The sequence below is a fragment of the Gorilla gorilla genome, chromosome 9 (genome assembly GCF_029281585.2).
Source record: "Gorilla gorilla gorilla isolate KB3781 chromosome 9, NHGRI_mGorGor1-v2.1_pri, whole genome shotgun sequence".
In the NCBI taxonomy this organism is placed as follows: domain Eukaryota; kingdom Metazoa; phylum Chordata; class Mammalia; order Primates; family Hominidae; genus Gorilla; species Gorilla gorilla.
The window spans coordinates 109,389,920-109,406,774 of record NC_073233.2 but is presented as its reverse complement, the minus strand read 5'-3'; the positions used below and the strand labels follow the sequence as shown (position 1 = coordinate 109,406,774).

The 16,855-nt window shown below is 36.8% G+C and overlaps 1 protein-coding gene across 2 annotated transcripts in view; it reads left to right on the top strand.

The window, feature by feature from the left end:
* The window catches only part of TRPC6 (transient receptor potential cation channel subfamily C member 6), a 135,192-nt gene that overhangs the window by 75,590 nt on the left and 42,747 nt on the right, over positions 1 to 16,855 (top strand). For both annotated transcript variants that reach the window (XM_019035943.3, XM_063693480.1), the window contains exon 2: positions 4,662 to 5,436. In XM_019035943.3, coding sequence (XP_018891488.1) covers positions 4,662 to 5,436 — 775 coding nt within the window. The remainder of the gene's footprint in view (positions 1 to 4,661; positions 5,437 to 16,855) is intronic.

Sequence of the window (16,855 nt, the reverse complement as noted above, 5' to 3'; positions counted from 1 at the left end):
GGGCAGGTGTGGTGGCTCATACCTGTAATCCCAGTATGTTGGGAGGCTGAGGTGGGAGGATACTTGAGCCCACGAGTTTGATACCAGCCTGGGCAATATGGCGAGACCCCATCTCTAAAAAAAATACGAAAATTAACTGGGTGAGGTAGCATGTGCCTTTAGTCCCAGCTACACAGGAGGCTGAGGAAGGAGGATTGATTGAGCCTGGGAGGTTGCGGCTCTAGTAAGGCAACAGAATGAGATCCTGTCTCAAAAAAAAAAAAAAAAGACAAAACAACTTATATCAATTACCATCTCAGTCCTTGCCTTTTTTCATGGGTCTTCTTATTGCATAACAGCTGAAAAATGATGAAGTCCAAGTGTCCTTCTTATTTTTATAAGTGCTATATATGTGCTTATTCTTATGGATGTGGCTGTAAAAAAATTTAAATCCAACCTAAAATGATTTCCACATTCATAATTTCAATTACCTCTGAAAGTAGTCCTTTGACATAGGTCAGAATAATTATTTCTCCCATTTTAATAGATGAAAAAAAATGGAGCTTGTTCTTGATGTTTTGATATGTTACTATTTTGTGTCAGTTTTGTGTCATTTTTTTAGTTACATGAGAACTTATCTTGCAAGTTCTCACTCCCAGTACTTTCATCTTACTTTCGTAGATCCCTGATCCTATTTTGTTTCTCCCTTAAATTTACAGTTTTTCTTTTTCAAAGCATTCTTCATGTTTGGAAGATACTGTCTCTCCCCCTAATCTTTGAACTTCCTCTAGTCTACAATAGAAACTACGCAAAGCAATAAATACAGAAGATAAGAGAGAGGAAGTGAAAGCCTAAAGAGGTTAGTAGAAGCCAGAAAAGTGACAGAGAGAAGGGAAGAGGGTTAAGAATTTCAGTAGGAAGATGATGGATGTTTCCTCATGTAACAAACATTGATGATCTCCTGTCTCTTCTACCTCATCCATTCTTGTTAACTCAGAAATAATGTGATTCTTTTAGAAACTCACCCTAACTCAGACATCACCTTTTGCCAAAACCAACATTAGGCTCATTCTAGTTTTTATAAGGGGAAATTATACTCTCTTAGAAAAGACATTGTAAGGAATATTTCTTTAAAAAGAAGCAAAGAATATCTACTAAGGATCACTAGCTATACGAGGAAAAATTCTACTATGAAATACAGAGACCAAAGCAAACAAACACAAAAAAGCAACTCAGGAGTAAGTTCTCTAAATTGTGATGTGTGCAATCTTTAACATCCCCAGAGAGAGAAGAAAAAATGTTTGTGCCTTTAAAAGTAGAAAAGTCTTATAAAAAGTAACATTTGAAAATAAAGGGTGTTTTTGAAAATTAAAAATATAATAGCAATTTTCATAGATATAATCTAAAGTTGAAGAAATTTCCCAGAATATAATAATATTGAACATAAATAATTGGAAATAGAAAAGATAAGAAAATTAAAGGATAATTACAGGATGTCCAACATCAAAAAGAAGGAGCTCCAGAAATGGTACATTGAAAGCAGAAAACAAAACGATCAGATAAATAGGGCAAGACTATATCTTAGAAAAGGACACTTTTTATTCCAGATTAAATGGGCAGCCCTGTGGAGGAGAAGAGACTCCCTTCAATAAACAACCATGTAATTTTAGGACACCAGAGACAAAGACAATATCCAGAATCAAAATTGCATCATGCTTCCCAATAGCAGCCACAAAACTATAATTTATTAGAGCAAGGCCTCCAAAATTATCCTCAACCTTGAATTCTCTACCCAGCCAAACTATCAGTTAAGTTTAGAGGTAGGACAAAGTCAGTTTTAGATGTACACGTTCTTTAAAAATTCACCTATGCATGCTTTATTAGACAGCTGTTGGAAGATGTGCTATACTAGAACAAAGAAGTCAGCTCAGATAAAAGAAGATCTGGGATACAGAAAACAAGGACCCCAATACAAAAGCAAAGTGAAGAGAATCCTTGGAATGATACCAAAGGAAGATTCAAAGAGAACATACATGCATCAAGTCTAGACAGCAACTGGTCCAGATTTTCCAAAATTGAAAAAAAATACCCACATAATATGTAGAATGTATTAAAATAAGACTTATATTGATGGAGAAGAGAGTTTGATTGAATTAGTCATATGTATATAGAGCACTGAGAAAATGAAGATAATTTTTATCTATTAGGTTTAAGGTTATAGGGAAGCTGTACCTGAAAAGACACTATAGTATACCACTTAGCCATGATTAGCACTTGCGTTGTCATGTTTTAAACAGTAAATAGTTATCTAAAAAAAAGTCATGATATAACAATTCTTGAAAGATAAGGGACCATGAAGGGGGTCTGTGTGTGTGTGTGTGTGTGTGTGTGTGTGTGTGTGTGTGAGAGAGAGAGAGAGAGAGATACGTGAAGGTATGGTGTAATGGGAAGTCCATAGGTAATGCCAAACCTGAAAAATCAAGAAGTAACAATATAACCAAAGCTATGTGGTTATAACATTTAAAATTATAAAGTAACCAGCTACAATAGTTAAATTGAAATGTATCACCTCTGGAGATCAAGACATACAGAGAATAAACTAAAATATGCACATGTATAACTTTACTAAAATTAAAAATGGAATTAAAAACAAAGTAATAGCTATGGGACAAAATAGTTACAGATGCTATTCTCTTATAATAAAAGTTGCATATGTATTATCTAATGACCCATTTTAGAAATTATTAGGTTGTATAACTTGATATTGGCCCTTCATGTCATTTTTGAAACTTACAAAGTTGTCTCTTTGAAAAAAACATCAGTTTGGTTGATTTTGAATAGGACTTGGATAGTTAAAGGAATCACTGTTGAATGAAAATCTATGAAAAATATTTGTCAATATGGCAGTATACTCTTCAGGCTCCTCCAAGAAGCAAAATATGTTTGTGAGTTGCTGAAACTTTACTATCTTCCTTTCTATTCCTGTCCATCACATTGCCACAGACAGCACTGTCTGGAGATGTGGAATCAAGATTGATAAAGGCCAGTAGGGAAAGCAACTAAGATTCTCCAGACCTGAACATATTGGAGGGAAAGATAGCTTATGAGGCCCTTGGATCTTTTGATTGTCCTCTTTATACTGGGAAGTTTGTGACTGTTTTTAAAGAGGGATGAATCTTGGAACATTCATAAAGAGAAGAAAGAATACTCATTTATCACACCTTTTTCTTTCTCTTTAGCCTCCCCTATAACCTGGCCCTGTTCCAGTTCTGCAAAAACATGCCTTTGGGTTCAGTTAGTGATACTGGTAAGAGTTGAACCTCTAATTGTAATGAGATCCCTTGAAGCTCAAAAGACCTTAAGACACGAAGTTATGAATTAATAACGAAAAAATCTTCATTATAGCATTTTGATCAGAGGAAGAATCACACCCCCCTTCCTTTTTTTTTTTTTTTTTTTTTTTTTTTGATATAGGATCTTGTTCTATCACCCAGGCTGGAGTGCAGAGGCATAGTCATGGCTCTCTGCAGCCTCGACCTCCTGGGTTCAGTTGATACTGTGCCTCAGCCTCCTGAGTAGCTGGGACTACAGGCATGTGCCACCATGCACCACTAATTTTTCTATTATTTGCAGAGATGGGGTTTTGCCATGTTGTCCAAGCTAGTCTTGACCTCCTGGGCTCAAGTGATTCGCCCACCTTGGCCCTGCAAAGTCCTGGGATTATAGGCGTGAGCCATAGCACCCGGCTCACTTTCCCTTCTTATCACAGATTGAAGGACTACATTGAAGGCTGGCCACTGCTCTGACCACAGCCTGCACCGCAGAAGTGTTTTTTCCTACCTGACAACTTGATTACAATTTTCTCCAGTTTGCAGTGATTTTTAGGACAGCAGAGTTCAAGCATTTATTGCCCATATTAATGAAACCTGTACTCTAACATCTAGCTGATACCTCTGCTAGAGAAAACTTTCTACCTATACCTAACCCCTGTCTCACCCTCCTGAAGTACACTCTCACCTGACTTCTACTTATCCTTCCATTTTTCAGCTTGTCATTTTCTCTCAGAATCTGGGATAGATGCCCCATTATAGGCTTATCATTATAATCAAGCAGCTGATAACAAAGCAATATGCTGATTGCCCATCTCTCCCTTTGGTCTATAAGACTTGTAGAGGCAGGAAAAAGCATCTATTTGTTTTTTCACTATTGGCCTTCTTGGACCGAATATAGTTCCTAGACCTGGCATCAGAAGGACTCAATAAATATTTGTTAACTTGAATGGATTTGCTATTGTCTCTACTTCTTAAAATGTAGTCTTATATTCTCCATCACATTGTGACTGAATATGGATAAGAGGGTATGGATATAGACATCTTTCCTAAGTCTATACCATCTATATAGTACATTAGTTTCTATCTGAATGGCACAGAGTAATTATGGCAATTGCTAGTCTCCACCCCAAATGGGAATGTTAAAATCTGCAAAGTGCTTGGCTTTCTTAGACGTGAAGTTCTTGGAACCATTAACAAATAAATGCATCTTCATTTTATAATATAGTAGGTCTAGAGATGATGAGACAACATCTAATATACTTGAGGATTGTATTAGATGAATGGCAAGTCATTTGGCACACTAAAATGCTCTTAATGTGATTTGTTTACAATCTTTCTGTTTTATTGCAGCCGGGGATCTGACAACAGACTGGCTCACCGGCGGCAGACAGTTCTCCGTGAGAAGGGGAGAAGGTTAGCTAATCGAGGACCAGCATACATGTTTAGTGATCGCTCAACAAGCCTATCTATAGAGGAGGAACGCTTTTTGGATGCAGCTGAATATGGTAACATCCCAGTGGTGCGGAAGATGTTAGAAGAATGCCACTCACTCAATGTTAACTGTGTGGATTACATGGGCCAGAATGCCCTACAGTTGGCAGTGGCCAATGAGCATCTGGAAATTACAGAACTTCTTCTCAAGAAAGAAAACCTCTCTCGAGTTGGGGATGCTCTGCTTCTAGCTATTAGTAAAGGTTATGTTCGGATTGTGGAAGCAATTCTCAGTCATCCGGCTTTTGCTGAAGGCAAGAGGTTAGCAACCAGCCCTAGCCAGTCTGAACTCCAGCAAGATGATTTTTATGCCTATGATGAAGATGGGACACGGTTCTCCCATGATGTGACTCCAATCATTCTGGCTGCCCACTGCCAGGAATATGAAATTGTGCATACCCTCCTGCGGAAGGGTGCTAGGATTGAACGGCCTCATGATTATTTCTGCAAGTGCAATGACTGCAACCAGAAACAGAAGCATGACTCGTTTAGCCACTCCAGATCTAGGATTAATGCCTATAAAGGCCTGGCAAGTCCGGCTTACCTGTCATTGTCTAGTGAAGATCCAGTCATGACGGCTTTAGAACTTAGCAATGAACTGGCAGTTCTGGCCAATATTGAGAAAGAGTTCAAGGTAGGTCACTAACAATAGAGACTTCACCCTCCACAAGCCAGAGTCAAGGTGTATTTACCAGCTTCCACCATGTGCTCAGCACTGTGCTAGTTACTGTGGACACTAGGTCATTTTATAAGTTTATTCAACAAGATTTTTATTATAATCATTGTAGCAAAAGTTGTGATCGCTGCCATTTAGTGATGCTCTACTGTCTGCCAGACATTTTGCATTTATTGTGTCTAATCTTTATCTGTTCCCCTTGAGAAGATATTATTAGTTCCTGTCTAGATGGGTAAATGAAGGCATAGAAAGTTTTGCTAATGCCCAAGATCAACAAATGGGAAATGACACAGCTGGGTTCAGAATCCAGGTATACTGCACTCTGAAAAGCCCAGGCTTTTTCCTCCCACAAAACACTATTTCTATGTTCAGAGCACAGTGATAGATGCTGTTGAGGTCAGAAAGAAGTATAAGCTTAAGGAAGTCACAGTTGACTAGAGAGACAAATGCACACATGAATAAAAAATAAACAAAACTACCACGTAGAGGTAAAAGCAACATACCGTAGAAGTTCAGAGAAAACAATATTTAATTCCTGTTAGGCTGCAGGGAAGTATGTGTAAGATGGCATTTCAGCTGTATATGGTGGAACAAGTAGGATTTTGGAAGGCAGAGAATGAGGGAAAAGATATTTTAGGCCAAGGTGTACCAGCAAAAGCAAAACATGATAGATATGAAATAGTAGGAAATTAGAACTTTGACCGGTCAGTCTCTTAATAAGAGGTATCTGGAGAGATAAATGGTGTCAGATGCTGCCATTATCCATAAGGGCTGTGCTCCACCTGGAGAGGATGAAAGCTTGCATCCCTAGCTAAGATCTTCCCCACAGGTATCTCTAAACTCCCTCTACCTGTTTGAGGTAGTTCTGATCCTCTAATGCCCATCACCTTTTACCATGGATTATTGTTATTTATGATGCACTTATCTCCTTTACTAAATAATGCAGGTTGGAAACAGGTTTGATTCATCAAGTACAATGTTTTACAGAAGTGAATATTGGTTTCATTTTTTTTCTGTTCTATATGCTGAGAGAATGCTTGTTTCTATACTCTTTTCTTGAGGGATTACAGCCCAGTCTTTCCTGGGCAGCTTCTTGGTGCCACTGTCACTGATGTTTTACCCCAGTATCAGATGTCATGTGTCCATCTATCCTCAGGTCCAGTCTATCCAGAAAGGCTAGGAGGAAAATGGTTACTGAAACGCTCAGTATGTGCTTGGCTCCCAAGGTAGAGGAAGGTGCTTTTCCTCCAGCTACCTGGCAGCTAACAGGGCAAGACAAGTAAATGGTCCTTCTAACCCTGTCTCAGATTCTTATCTACTTTTCGCTTGACTCCTAGGACGCAGAGACTTTCACGTGATTCAAATTAAAGCATTTTGAACTCTGATTAATATTAATTATTTTCAAAATCTATATTACTAATTTTGCCTAATTTCAACATTTCTGTTTCCTTTACTGTATCCTTGTTTACATGCTTTCTCTAAACCACTGAAGACTATTATATTCTTTATTTGTTCATTAATTCACTGGCCTACATCTTTTGAGTCCCTGCTCTTTTTTACTGGGGACAGTTGAGGATGAGGATGGCGAGGTAGTACAAAATACAAAGACAATTCAGTCAGCAATCCTGTCCTCAATTAGTTTATAATCCAATGTGATAGAAAAGATCTGTGTGTAGTAACTATCATATTAGGCATGACCTTATGGAGTGAGGAGGGGGCTAGTGGCTGAAAGGTGGGAAGAATCACATTTAACCAGGATGTAAATTCTTCATGGTCCCTAAATGCATTGCAAAATGTTGAGGCCTCCACACGATGATGAAGACGTAAAGATCTGGACATTCTTCTGTTTGTTCATCACACCCTTCTTTCTGCTGTCATCAGTGTGAAGTGACATTCTTCTGTTTGTTCATCACACCCTTCTTTCTGCTGTCATCAGTGTGAAGTGTATGGATTAGCCACTTTCCTCCCATTTATGCTTCCCTATTTGCTCCATTGTCTTGAGCAGTTACCTAGAGCCTCTGGACATGCATACCTTTTTGCTAATGCCCTGTCTCTATGAAGGTTTCAAGGCAAAGAAAAGATAAATCTAACTGAAAACATAAATGTATTTAGGAGTATGTTACTAATGTCTTTTAAAAATCACTTTCAAAAATTAGATTACTGTTAAACAAGAGTAGCAGTTTAAAAAATGCTTTTATAAAGTATATCCTAGAACTTGACAATTTTTATAATTAGAAACCTAACTCAAAATTACTGCACAAGGAGAAAGGGCAGTTATTGGCTTGATTTTTAAGGCCTTTTTACAAAAACAAACAAGAAAAGATTTCTTCCTTGCCAGGTATCAAGCATTAAAACAAATATTCTTTTTCTCTGAGATTAGTTTGGACAGCAGATGAAAGAACTGCCGCATACAAGGGTGAGCCTCCCTTGCCTTTGTGTGTAAACTCACAGGGAAATAACATTCCCCCACCACCCATGGCTACTGGGACACTAACTCTTGTCCCAGCATCCCAGTCTCAGTTTACAGCAGGGTGGGACCTTACAGGAATGGAGAAGTTGGTGTCTCTGAGGTGAGGTTTGCTGCTGAGTTTGCTGCTTCTACCCTTAAAAATAACTTCTTTTTTCTTACTTTAAAGTAATATATAGCCATGTTAGAAAATAATAATATAAAAATGAAGGAAGTTTAAAAAATCATTCCTAATTTTAGCCATCAAGAAATAAACACTGATACACTACAAACATGCTAGCACATATCCTTTCAGTCTTTTTTTTTTTTTTTAATCTTTTTAAATAGTCAACTCCCTTAGAGTCTCAGGAAATAAAAGTCACTGAGGGCTGGATAGCTTAGGCCTGGTCAGCCTCACAGGGACCTGAGAGATTGTATTGGCCAGAGGAGATCCTCCCTGTTCATGGTATGTATGTATGTATGTATGTATGTATGTATGTATGTATGTATGTATTTTGCTCCCTTTCCATCTGAAAGATGTTTGAAAAACTCTGTGTTCATTCACACAGTTTAAAATTGATATCTATTTTTTGTCTTCTGTAAGTATAAATATTTTTAAGGGATATGATTTCTGCATGGTGTACATATTGCCATTTAAGAATAGAACTCTTCAATTCTCATTCAGATATATGCAAAGGACTCTAAATGCTGTAATGATTTCATGCCCACCAACAACTAAGCGAACAACATCTTCTTTAATGTTCAGAATAGCTGCATCTTTCCTTTTACTCCTTGAGGTTATATTTTCAGTCCAATTTCCTTCACAAATGTGATTCCTCATATTATAGCTTTTATTATTGTAAAGTCTCTTAAAATCCCTTTATATAGATATCAACATGTATATCATATATAAATAAAATACATATAACACACACATATATATGAAATTTTAGAATTTGTTTCAGTTCCTCTTGCTAAAAGGCTCTGGATATTGAAAATACTCTGGAAAGAGTTGTCTTTATATCTATTATTAGTATATTAGATCAAAAAACTACAAAAATCAACCCAGCTGTTAAAAATAATTAATATGGGCCAAGCACGGTGGCTCACACCTGTAATCCCTGCACTTTGGGAGGCCGAGGTGGGTGGATCATGAAGTCAGGAGTTTGAGACCAGTCTGACCAACATGGTGAAACCTGTCTCTACTAAAAATACAAAAAAATTAGCTGGGCATGATGGCGCACACCTGTAATCCCAGCTACGCAGGAGGCTGAGGCAGGATAATCACTTGAACCTGGGAGGCGGAGGTTGCAGCGAACTGAGATTGCGCCACTGCACTCCAGTCTGGGCAACAGAACAAGACTCCGTCTCAAAAAAAAAAAAAAAGAAAAAAATACACATTTTGAAAAATAAATTTTAACTATGTGACACAATTCTTATTGGATGTATTTTTTAGTGGTACTCATCATGTTCACATTTTGGCTATATATTTAAAGAAAGGAAAATGTGTGTGTGTGTGTATATATATATATCTATACACACACATTTTATATTGTATATATATACACATTTTATATTGTGTATATATATACACATTTTATATTGTGTATATATATATACACATTTTATATTGTGTATATATATACACATTTTATATTGTGTACATATATACACATTTTATATTGTGTACATATATATACACATTTTATATTGTGTACATATATATACACATTTTATATTGTGTACATATATATACACATTTTATATTGTGTATATATATACACATTTTATATTGTGTATATATATACACATTTTATATTGTGTATATATATACACATTTTATATTGTGTATACATATATATACACATTTTATATTGTGTATACATATATATACACATATTGTGTGTCTATATATATATACACATTTTATATTGTGTGTGTATATATATATACCACGTGTGTATATATATATATCACGTATATATACACCATTTATATATATATATATATATATATATATGTAGCTAAAAATTAGTTGGTATGGCAGCCAGTATGTTATTTTAGTCTTTGTTGATAGGATATATAAATTATTAAAGGTTTTATGGAATAAAATTAAAAAAGGATAAATAGTAGTAGGAATAAATATTTCTAGATATGATTTGATAACTATCTTACTAGATTAAAATTCTAAATCAGAAAGAAATCACATAAAAGTTTCATCCATGGGCTTTGACCATTTTCCTGTAAAAATTTTGAGTTCTGTAAACCATTCCAAGTCACATTTAAAAGAATCACTCTCACTAAGCTTTTCTGCCTTGCCTGTTTGAGATACTTTTCTAGTGAATGATACATCTGAAAGATATTAAGAATATAAGGAATCATTTACATTTCAATACATGACAAAGCATTGTTTGGTATTCAGTATTCCCTGCTGATGCTGTCTTTGCTTAACTTTTTCTGGACTCTCACTCAAGAAGCGTTCATTCTTTGACAATTGTTGGCAAATGAAGAGGCAAAGTCATAAAAAATGGCCCTTGTTTCTGTCTCCACCCTGCACTCTCCATCTGAAATCAGAACATCCCAACATGAGCCAAGGTGCTGCATTTCTATCATTAAGCTTCATCTTCAGCAGAAATGTGTATTTATTCAGGGAAATACAGGAAGCCCTTCAGGGTTTATAGTAGCTGGATACTGTAAAAGGGGGACTCTCTCTTGCTTGCTACATGGGTGGGTGGGCGAGCAAAAGATGTATTTTCAAGGAAATCCATTTTAGGAAAGTGGAGATCTGCAAATTGATTCCCTAAAAATTATCCATATTCTACAGCCACTTGGAAAGTATTCATGTACCTCTGTTTGAAGACGATTAATCTATTTTATGACAGAGAATGGGACTTTTCATAACGATTTTGTAAGCTCCAATACATAGCTTGCTTTTCTAAGCACCTTCCAAACTGTCCCCTACTACAATAACCCATAGTACATTAACAAAAGAGACCATGGGAGATGTTACTGGGTTTCTGAGGCAGTTTTATCCTGTGCCTTGAACCTTCTAGGCCTAAGTGTTTTGTTACTCATATCACCACATGTATAGCTGGTTCCAAGCAGAGGTGACACGAGACCTCAGCAGAGAAATCTAACAATTAGATGGAGCCACAGGAACAAGAAGAAAACCAAGAGATGTTGGGGAGTTGCAGGTTTTTAAAGAAAATGGGGGAAAACATAATACAATTTTTACCCATTCAAATTCAGTTTTTATATTGAATCTTTATAAATAGTTTTAGGCTTTGGTAGCATGAGACCTCAGCCATCTTAAGCTTAAAATTGGGTTAAGACAATTTTGGCAACACAAAGTCAGTAAAAAACAGAAAACCCACAACTTTGACTAGTTTTGATACCAAAGAAGGGCAGCAAAAACTCTTGCTTTCTCTCCTTGACTTGAGTTTTAATTCAAATAAGGGACAACAGACTTAAAGACAAGGAGATCAATACCAGGGATGGTCTTGTCCACAAACACATTCCCCAGCATTCTTAATTTCATTTTAGTTCTCAATATGTGCCTATGACTTATGTCTCTAATTCCCTCTTTTTTTGAACCTATTTACCTTTTAGGTTGTTTGTAGTAACACACAATGTTTCCTTTTACTCCTCTTAAAAATCCCCTCTTTTGGGAACATCACACACCAGGGCCTGTCAGGGGGTGGGGGGCAATGGGAGGGAGAGCATTAGGACAAATAATGCATGCAGGGCTTAAAACCTAGATGACAGGTGGGCAGGTGCAGCAAACCACCATAGCACATGTATACCTATGTAATAAACCAACATGTTCTGCAAATGTATCCCAGAACTTAAAATAAAAAATAAAGGAAAAAAAGTCCCCTCTTTTATACAGCAGGAATTGTCCTCTTCTCTGTCATTCTGGATAGAGAGTTTTTCTGGAGGTCTTCCAGCTCCTTTACATCTTCCTAGAGGTCTGCTCATGCATGTGCACATGGCCCTCCAGATGCCTCTGCTGCTGACTCTGAGAAAGAGGAAGGGTAGAGAAACTCCCGCCGTGTCTGTTTTTAGACCGTTGCTATGTTCTAGTGTATAATATTCAAAAAATGCTTGGCATTGTTTCAAAGATAACTATCCTCCAAGAAAATGGCTGCTTTGAAAAGTACTTTTTGTTGGTACAAAGGTGGTGTGACTGTTATCAGACCTTAACAGGGTGACAAAGGGTGTCACAAGCAAAATAGTCTGCGAGGCAGAATCACAGCTCCAGAAGAACAGGGCTTGGATCCTGACCAAAGAGGAAGAAGAAAGTGTACCTTAGCTGAGCTTTATGAATTATTCTGTTATTTACAGTCTATGCTATAGCAGAATTTAAGTTGTCCATAATGACGTGAAATTAGGAGAAGGCCAGCAAATGAAATAACCTTTTCAAGATCATATAGTTATTTAAGTGGCAGGGCAGAAATTCAAATCCAGGTATGCTTTCTACTCAGCTATGTTCCTTTCTTTACATCGGTTAGCAAAATGTGTTGATTACCCACTACGTACCTCACACCATGCTAGGTTGGGAGGATTCAAAGATGACTAAGATATAATCCTTGTCTTGAAGGATATTGAGTCTATTCAAGAGAGGCAGAAACATAAACAAATAAATGCAGTAAGTGATATGGGGGTATGTGTATGTGTGTTCTTGCCTTTGAATGTCCTATTGTAGTTTGAAACAGATGGGCAGAGAAAATCTCATTCTCACAGGACTGTAGGTCTATGACAAGTCAACAGTTAGGGAGGGAGTTAAGTGCAACAGTTTGCTTGATGAGCAACCCCAGCCCCTGAAACAATGTGTTTACCTTCATCGCCGCTCTCCAAGCTTCGTAGCTTCAATGGGACCTGAAAATTCTTGTGCAAAGGGAAGAGTAAAAGCTAACCAGACATTATACTAAGTGTATATAACCAAACACTATATTAACTAAGCAGCCACTGCTGATGGCAACAATCAATAGAAAAAGGCTGACATATCTAGGAAAATGTTTTTCTTCAATTCTTGTTTTGAAATTGTATTCCATTTCTTTTTACCTTTTCTATGGAATAGTGCCTGATTAACTTTTATATCCTCACAACCCCACATAGTAGATGCTTTATAAATGCTTGTTAATCATCACCACAGAGCTCCATGATCAGTGTGCCATCTGGTGACAATTATCCTGAGGAGCAGAAGAGCCCCAGAGTTACACTTGGTCCCAAGAAGCATGGTTGGCCAATGCAACACTGTATATATCATAGTATAATACACTTTTCTTACTGATATGGTTTGGATTTGTGTCCCTGCCCAAATCTCTTGTTGAATTGGAGGAGGGGCCTGGTAGGAGATGACTGCATTGTGGGGATGGATTTTCCTCTTGCTGTTCTCATGCTAGTGAGTGAGTTCTCATGAGATTTGATGGTTTAAAAGTGTGTGGCACTTCTCCCTTCACTCTCTCTCTCTCTCTCTCCTGCTGCCACGTGGAGAAGGTGCTTGCTTCCCCTTTGCCTTCCGCCATGATTGTAAGTTTCCTGAGGCCTCTCCAGAAGCAGAAGCCTGTATAGCCCATAGAACCATGAGCCAATTAAACCTCTTTTTTCTAAATTACCCAGTCTCAGGTAGTTCTTGAGTGTCAGTGCTTCTATTGTTGATTGTGAGAAAGAGGAAGGGACTAATATGCTTACTCCTCACATGTAGAATCTTATTTTACAAACTCCCATCTTAATAAGAGAGTGGTATCTATCACAGTGCTGTGTGTAAAATATTTGTTGTGAAAATATGTGAATAATTGTTTTATTTCCAACACTTGCAGATAATATCCAGGAATTCCAGCACGACTTTATATTTGATAGCATAGCTTTGTGATGGGGACTGCAAAGAGCTAGATACTGTTTGTGAAATAATGAAAACAATGATAATAATAATAATAATAATAATAATAATAACCATTGATCTGCACTACCCTGTGCCAGGAACTTGGCATTCATTGTCTTGTATGATCTTCACAGCAACGCTAATTCATGGGTACTAATATTATTCCCTTTTTAAACATTAGGGTTAGAAGCTTTAAGAGATTAAATCATTTATCTAAAGTCGCATAGCTAGTAAGTTTTAAACCCAGGTCTGCCATCTCCAAAGCCCACATAGTAGATTACTGAGAATCAAGACATGCATTTTTCTCTACACTGTTAATTTCTATGAAGTAAACTTCATTCTTTATATAGAAAGAAGAGCCAGAGATTAAAATCACAAATCATAACATCTATTATTTAAAATCCAACTAAGAGGAACTTTCGAAAGGATCATTTTAACGGGTATTTTTTATAGTTTCTAAACTGTGTTTCATTAGCCCACTGTGAGTTCTCTCTTTTCAACTTTTCAAAGGTTAATAGGCAAGCACCCATATTTGATTAATGAATGAATGTACGGTGTAGGTGTGTGATCCAAAGACATGACCCAGAATTAAGTTAACCCATCAGCTTCACTTTTCCTCTCAAGGAACCAAAATCATAGAGCTGCATTCTGGCTAATGAACTACCACCAACATTTTATTTGAGTGAGTTTACATGTCAGTTACTTAAAGTATGAATTAATAGTAATGTCAATAACTGAAAATATGAAAATATTTGTAAATGATTTCCCAAGTAGAAAAAGTGTGTATTTCTGAAATCATAGTCTTATTCTTTCTTTCTCTCTCTCCTTTTTAAATAGGTATTTTTGCTTAAGAAAATGTCTTAGGAATTAGTGATGAATTGGACAAAAATTTATAGATTAAGGTTATTAAATACCACAAAGCTCTTGCACTTTACTTTTTCAGTCCATGTGGGTTCTGCTTTAAAAAAGTGTTACCTACATTTGAAAGATCATACTTTCTTTTTCAAATATCTAAATATATCTGAGCTTTCTTAGAATTCTAGAGAGCACTGCTTTTGACAATTACTTTGTTGCTTTTAAAAGGACTAAGAATTCACTATACTTGAACTCTACATTCAAGAGAAGCCAGGTGCGTTAAATTTTGTCTTAGCTCCATGGTATTTTTTTAATGTCAAGAGATGGCCTGTTTTCAGATCTTCTCTTTGATGATATAAAATAAAGTAGTTATAATTTATCGAATGCTTGCTAAATGCTCACAACCTTGCTAAGTCCTTGGCATGCATAATCTCTTTAATACTTATTTAATCTCACTAAGCCTCAGTGTTCTTACCTGTAAAATGAGAGTAATAAGAACCCCTACCTCATAGACTGGTTCTAACATATTAAAGGTCACATGGCTCGTAAGTAGAAGAGTTGGGATTGATTACAGGTATATCCAGCTCTAAACTACCAAGTTGTAACTACTATACTATAGTATAGTGGACATGGACAAATATGTACCTCCATATCTAAGAGTTCATCCCCATGGCCCTAACAGACCATTTTATAAAATGGGCAAAGCCGTTTCCTTGTAACACTCTAGATGCTATCTGCCCAGACGTCTGTTTATAAGTAGTTTGAGCCATTCTCAACTAGCCATTCTCAGGTAAGACACAATTTGCTTTATTAATTTGCTTTTCTGGAATCTTTTTGGACCTGCAGTTTAGCAAATTGTAGCCTCTTTAGTAGTTACTAAACTGCAATGATACTCACTTTTGGCATGATTTACAGAAAGGAGCCCAAGTAGGTCCCTTACACATACCTAGTATTAAGCTGTTCTCCATACAGACACCCCCCAAATATGGCCTTATTGACTGACATCCAGAATCACATACATTTCTCTTGAACTTTCCAAAGAAATCTTTTCATCCTACAACACACTGGTTTCAGGAAGAGAAGACAACTAACTTTAAATCTGCAGTTCTGGGTTTAAGAGAAAAGTCTGTCATTGAAGCTGTGTGAGAACCTTAGTTTTTTCATGTGCAAAATGGGAATGGTATTTGCCCTGCTTGCCCCCTCAGTTGTTTCAAAAATCAAAGTAGAAAAGTACTCTACAAATAAGAGAGATAAAGTGGCATTATCTCAAAGGCAAAAGGCTTGGGGCTAAGCAGATTTAGGTTTAAAGCTCGATTTTGGTGCTTACTAGCTGCATGATTTTGGACACATAATTCAACCTGAGCAATTGTAAAGATTAAATGAGATAATACCATCCACCTGCAATACAACAAGCTCTAGCTCAAGCTTGTCCAACCCACACCCCAAGGACATGTGGGTTGGACATGAGGCCCAGGATGGTTTTGAACACAGCTCAACACAAATTTGTAAATTTTCTAAAAACATTATGAGATTTCTTTGTGAAAATTTTTTAAGTTCATCAGCTATCATTAGTGTTAGTGTATTTTATGTGTGGCCCAAGACAATTCTTCTTCCAATGTGGCCCAGGGAAGCCAAAAGATTGAACACCCCTGCTAACAGGCTTTCTTGATTAGCATTTGGTTATAGGTGGTCTTAGTGTAAGAAAATAGAGGGAGGAAATATTACAAAAGCATGAATGAAGATGTAAAATGATGCCTTATAGAAGCATGACATGAGTTTACGGTAATCTGAATGTGACCTGCATGATTTAAGTCTTCCCAATAGAGTATTAGATCATCAGCAACAAACTACAAAACTATGACAGTGTTTCATTAAACTTTCTTTTCTCTAAAGAGAAGAGTCTCAAATTGCAGATTCTATGTCTAGATTTCATCTTTTGACCCTGTGCCTGTCATATAAAGTTCTTCAATTAAAATCTGTTAAATAGACACGTACGTACTTGCTCTTCTCTGGAAACTTTCCAAATGTTCTATGCTCCTCAAGGTTACTAACACAGTTTACAAGGTCTTCCAAAGACCTATTAAATGTATATTGTATGCCTAACTGATGAAGTTGTGCCCATGAAGGAGATGATATATGCAAAGTCCTATGATCATGCTGCGGAAAAAGTTGGTTATATTTCTTCCGAATCA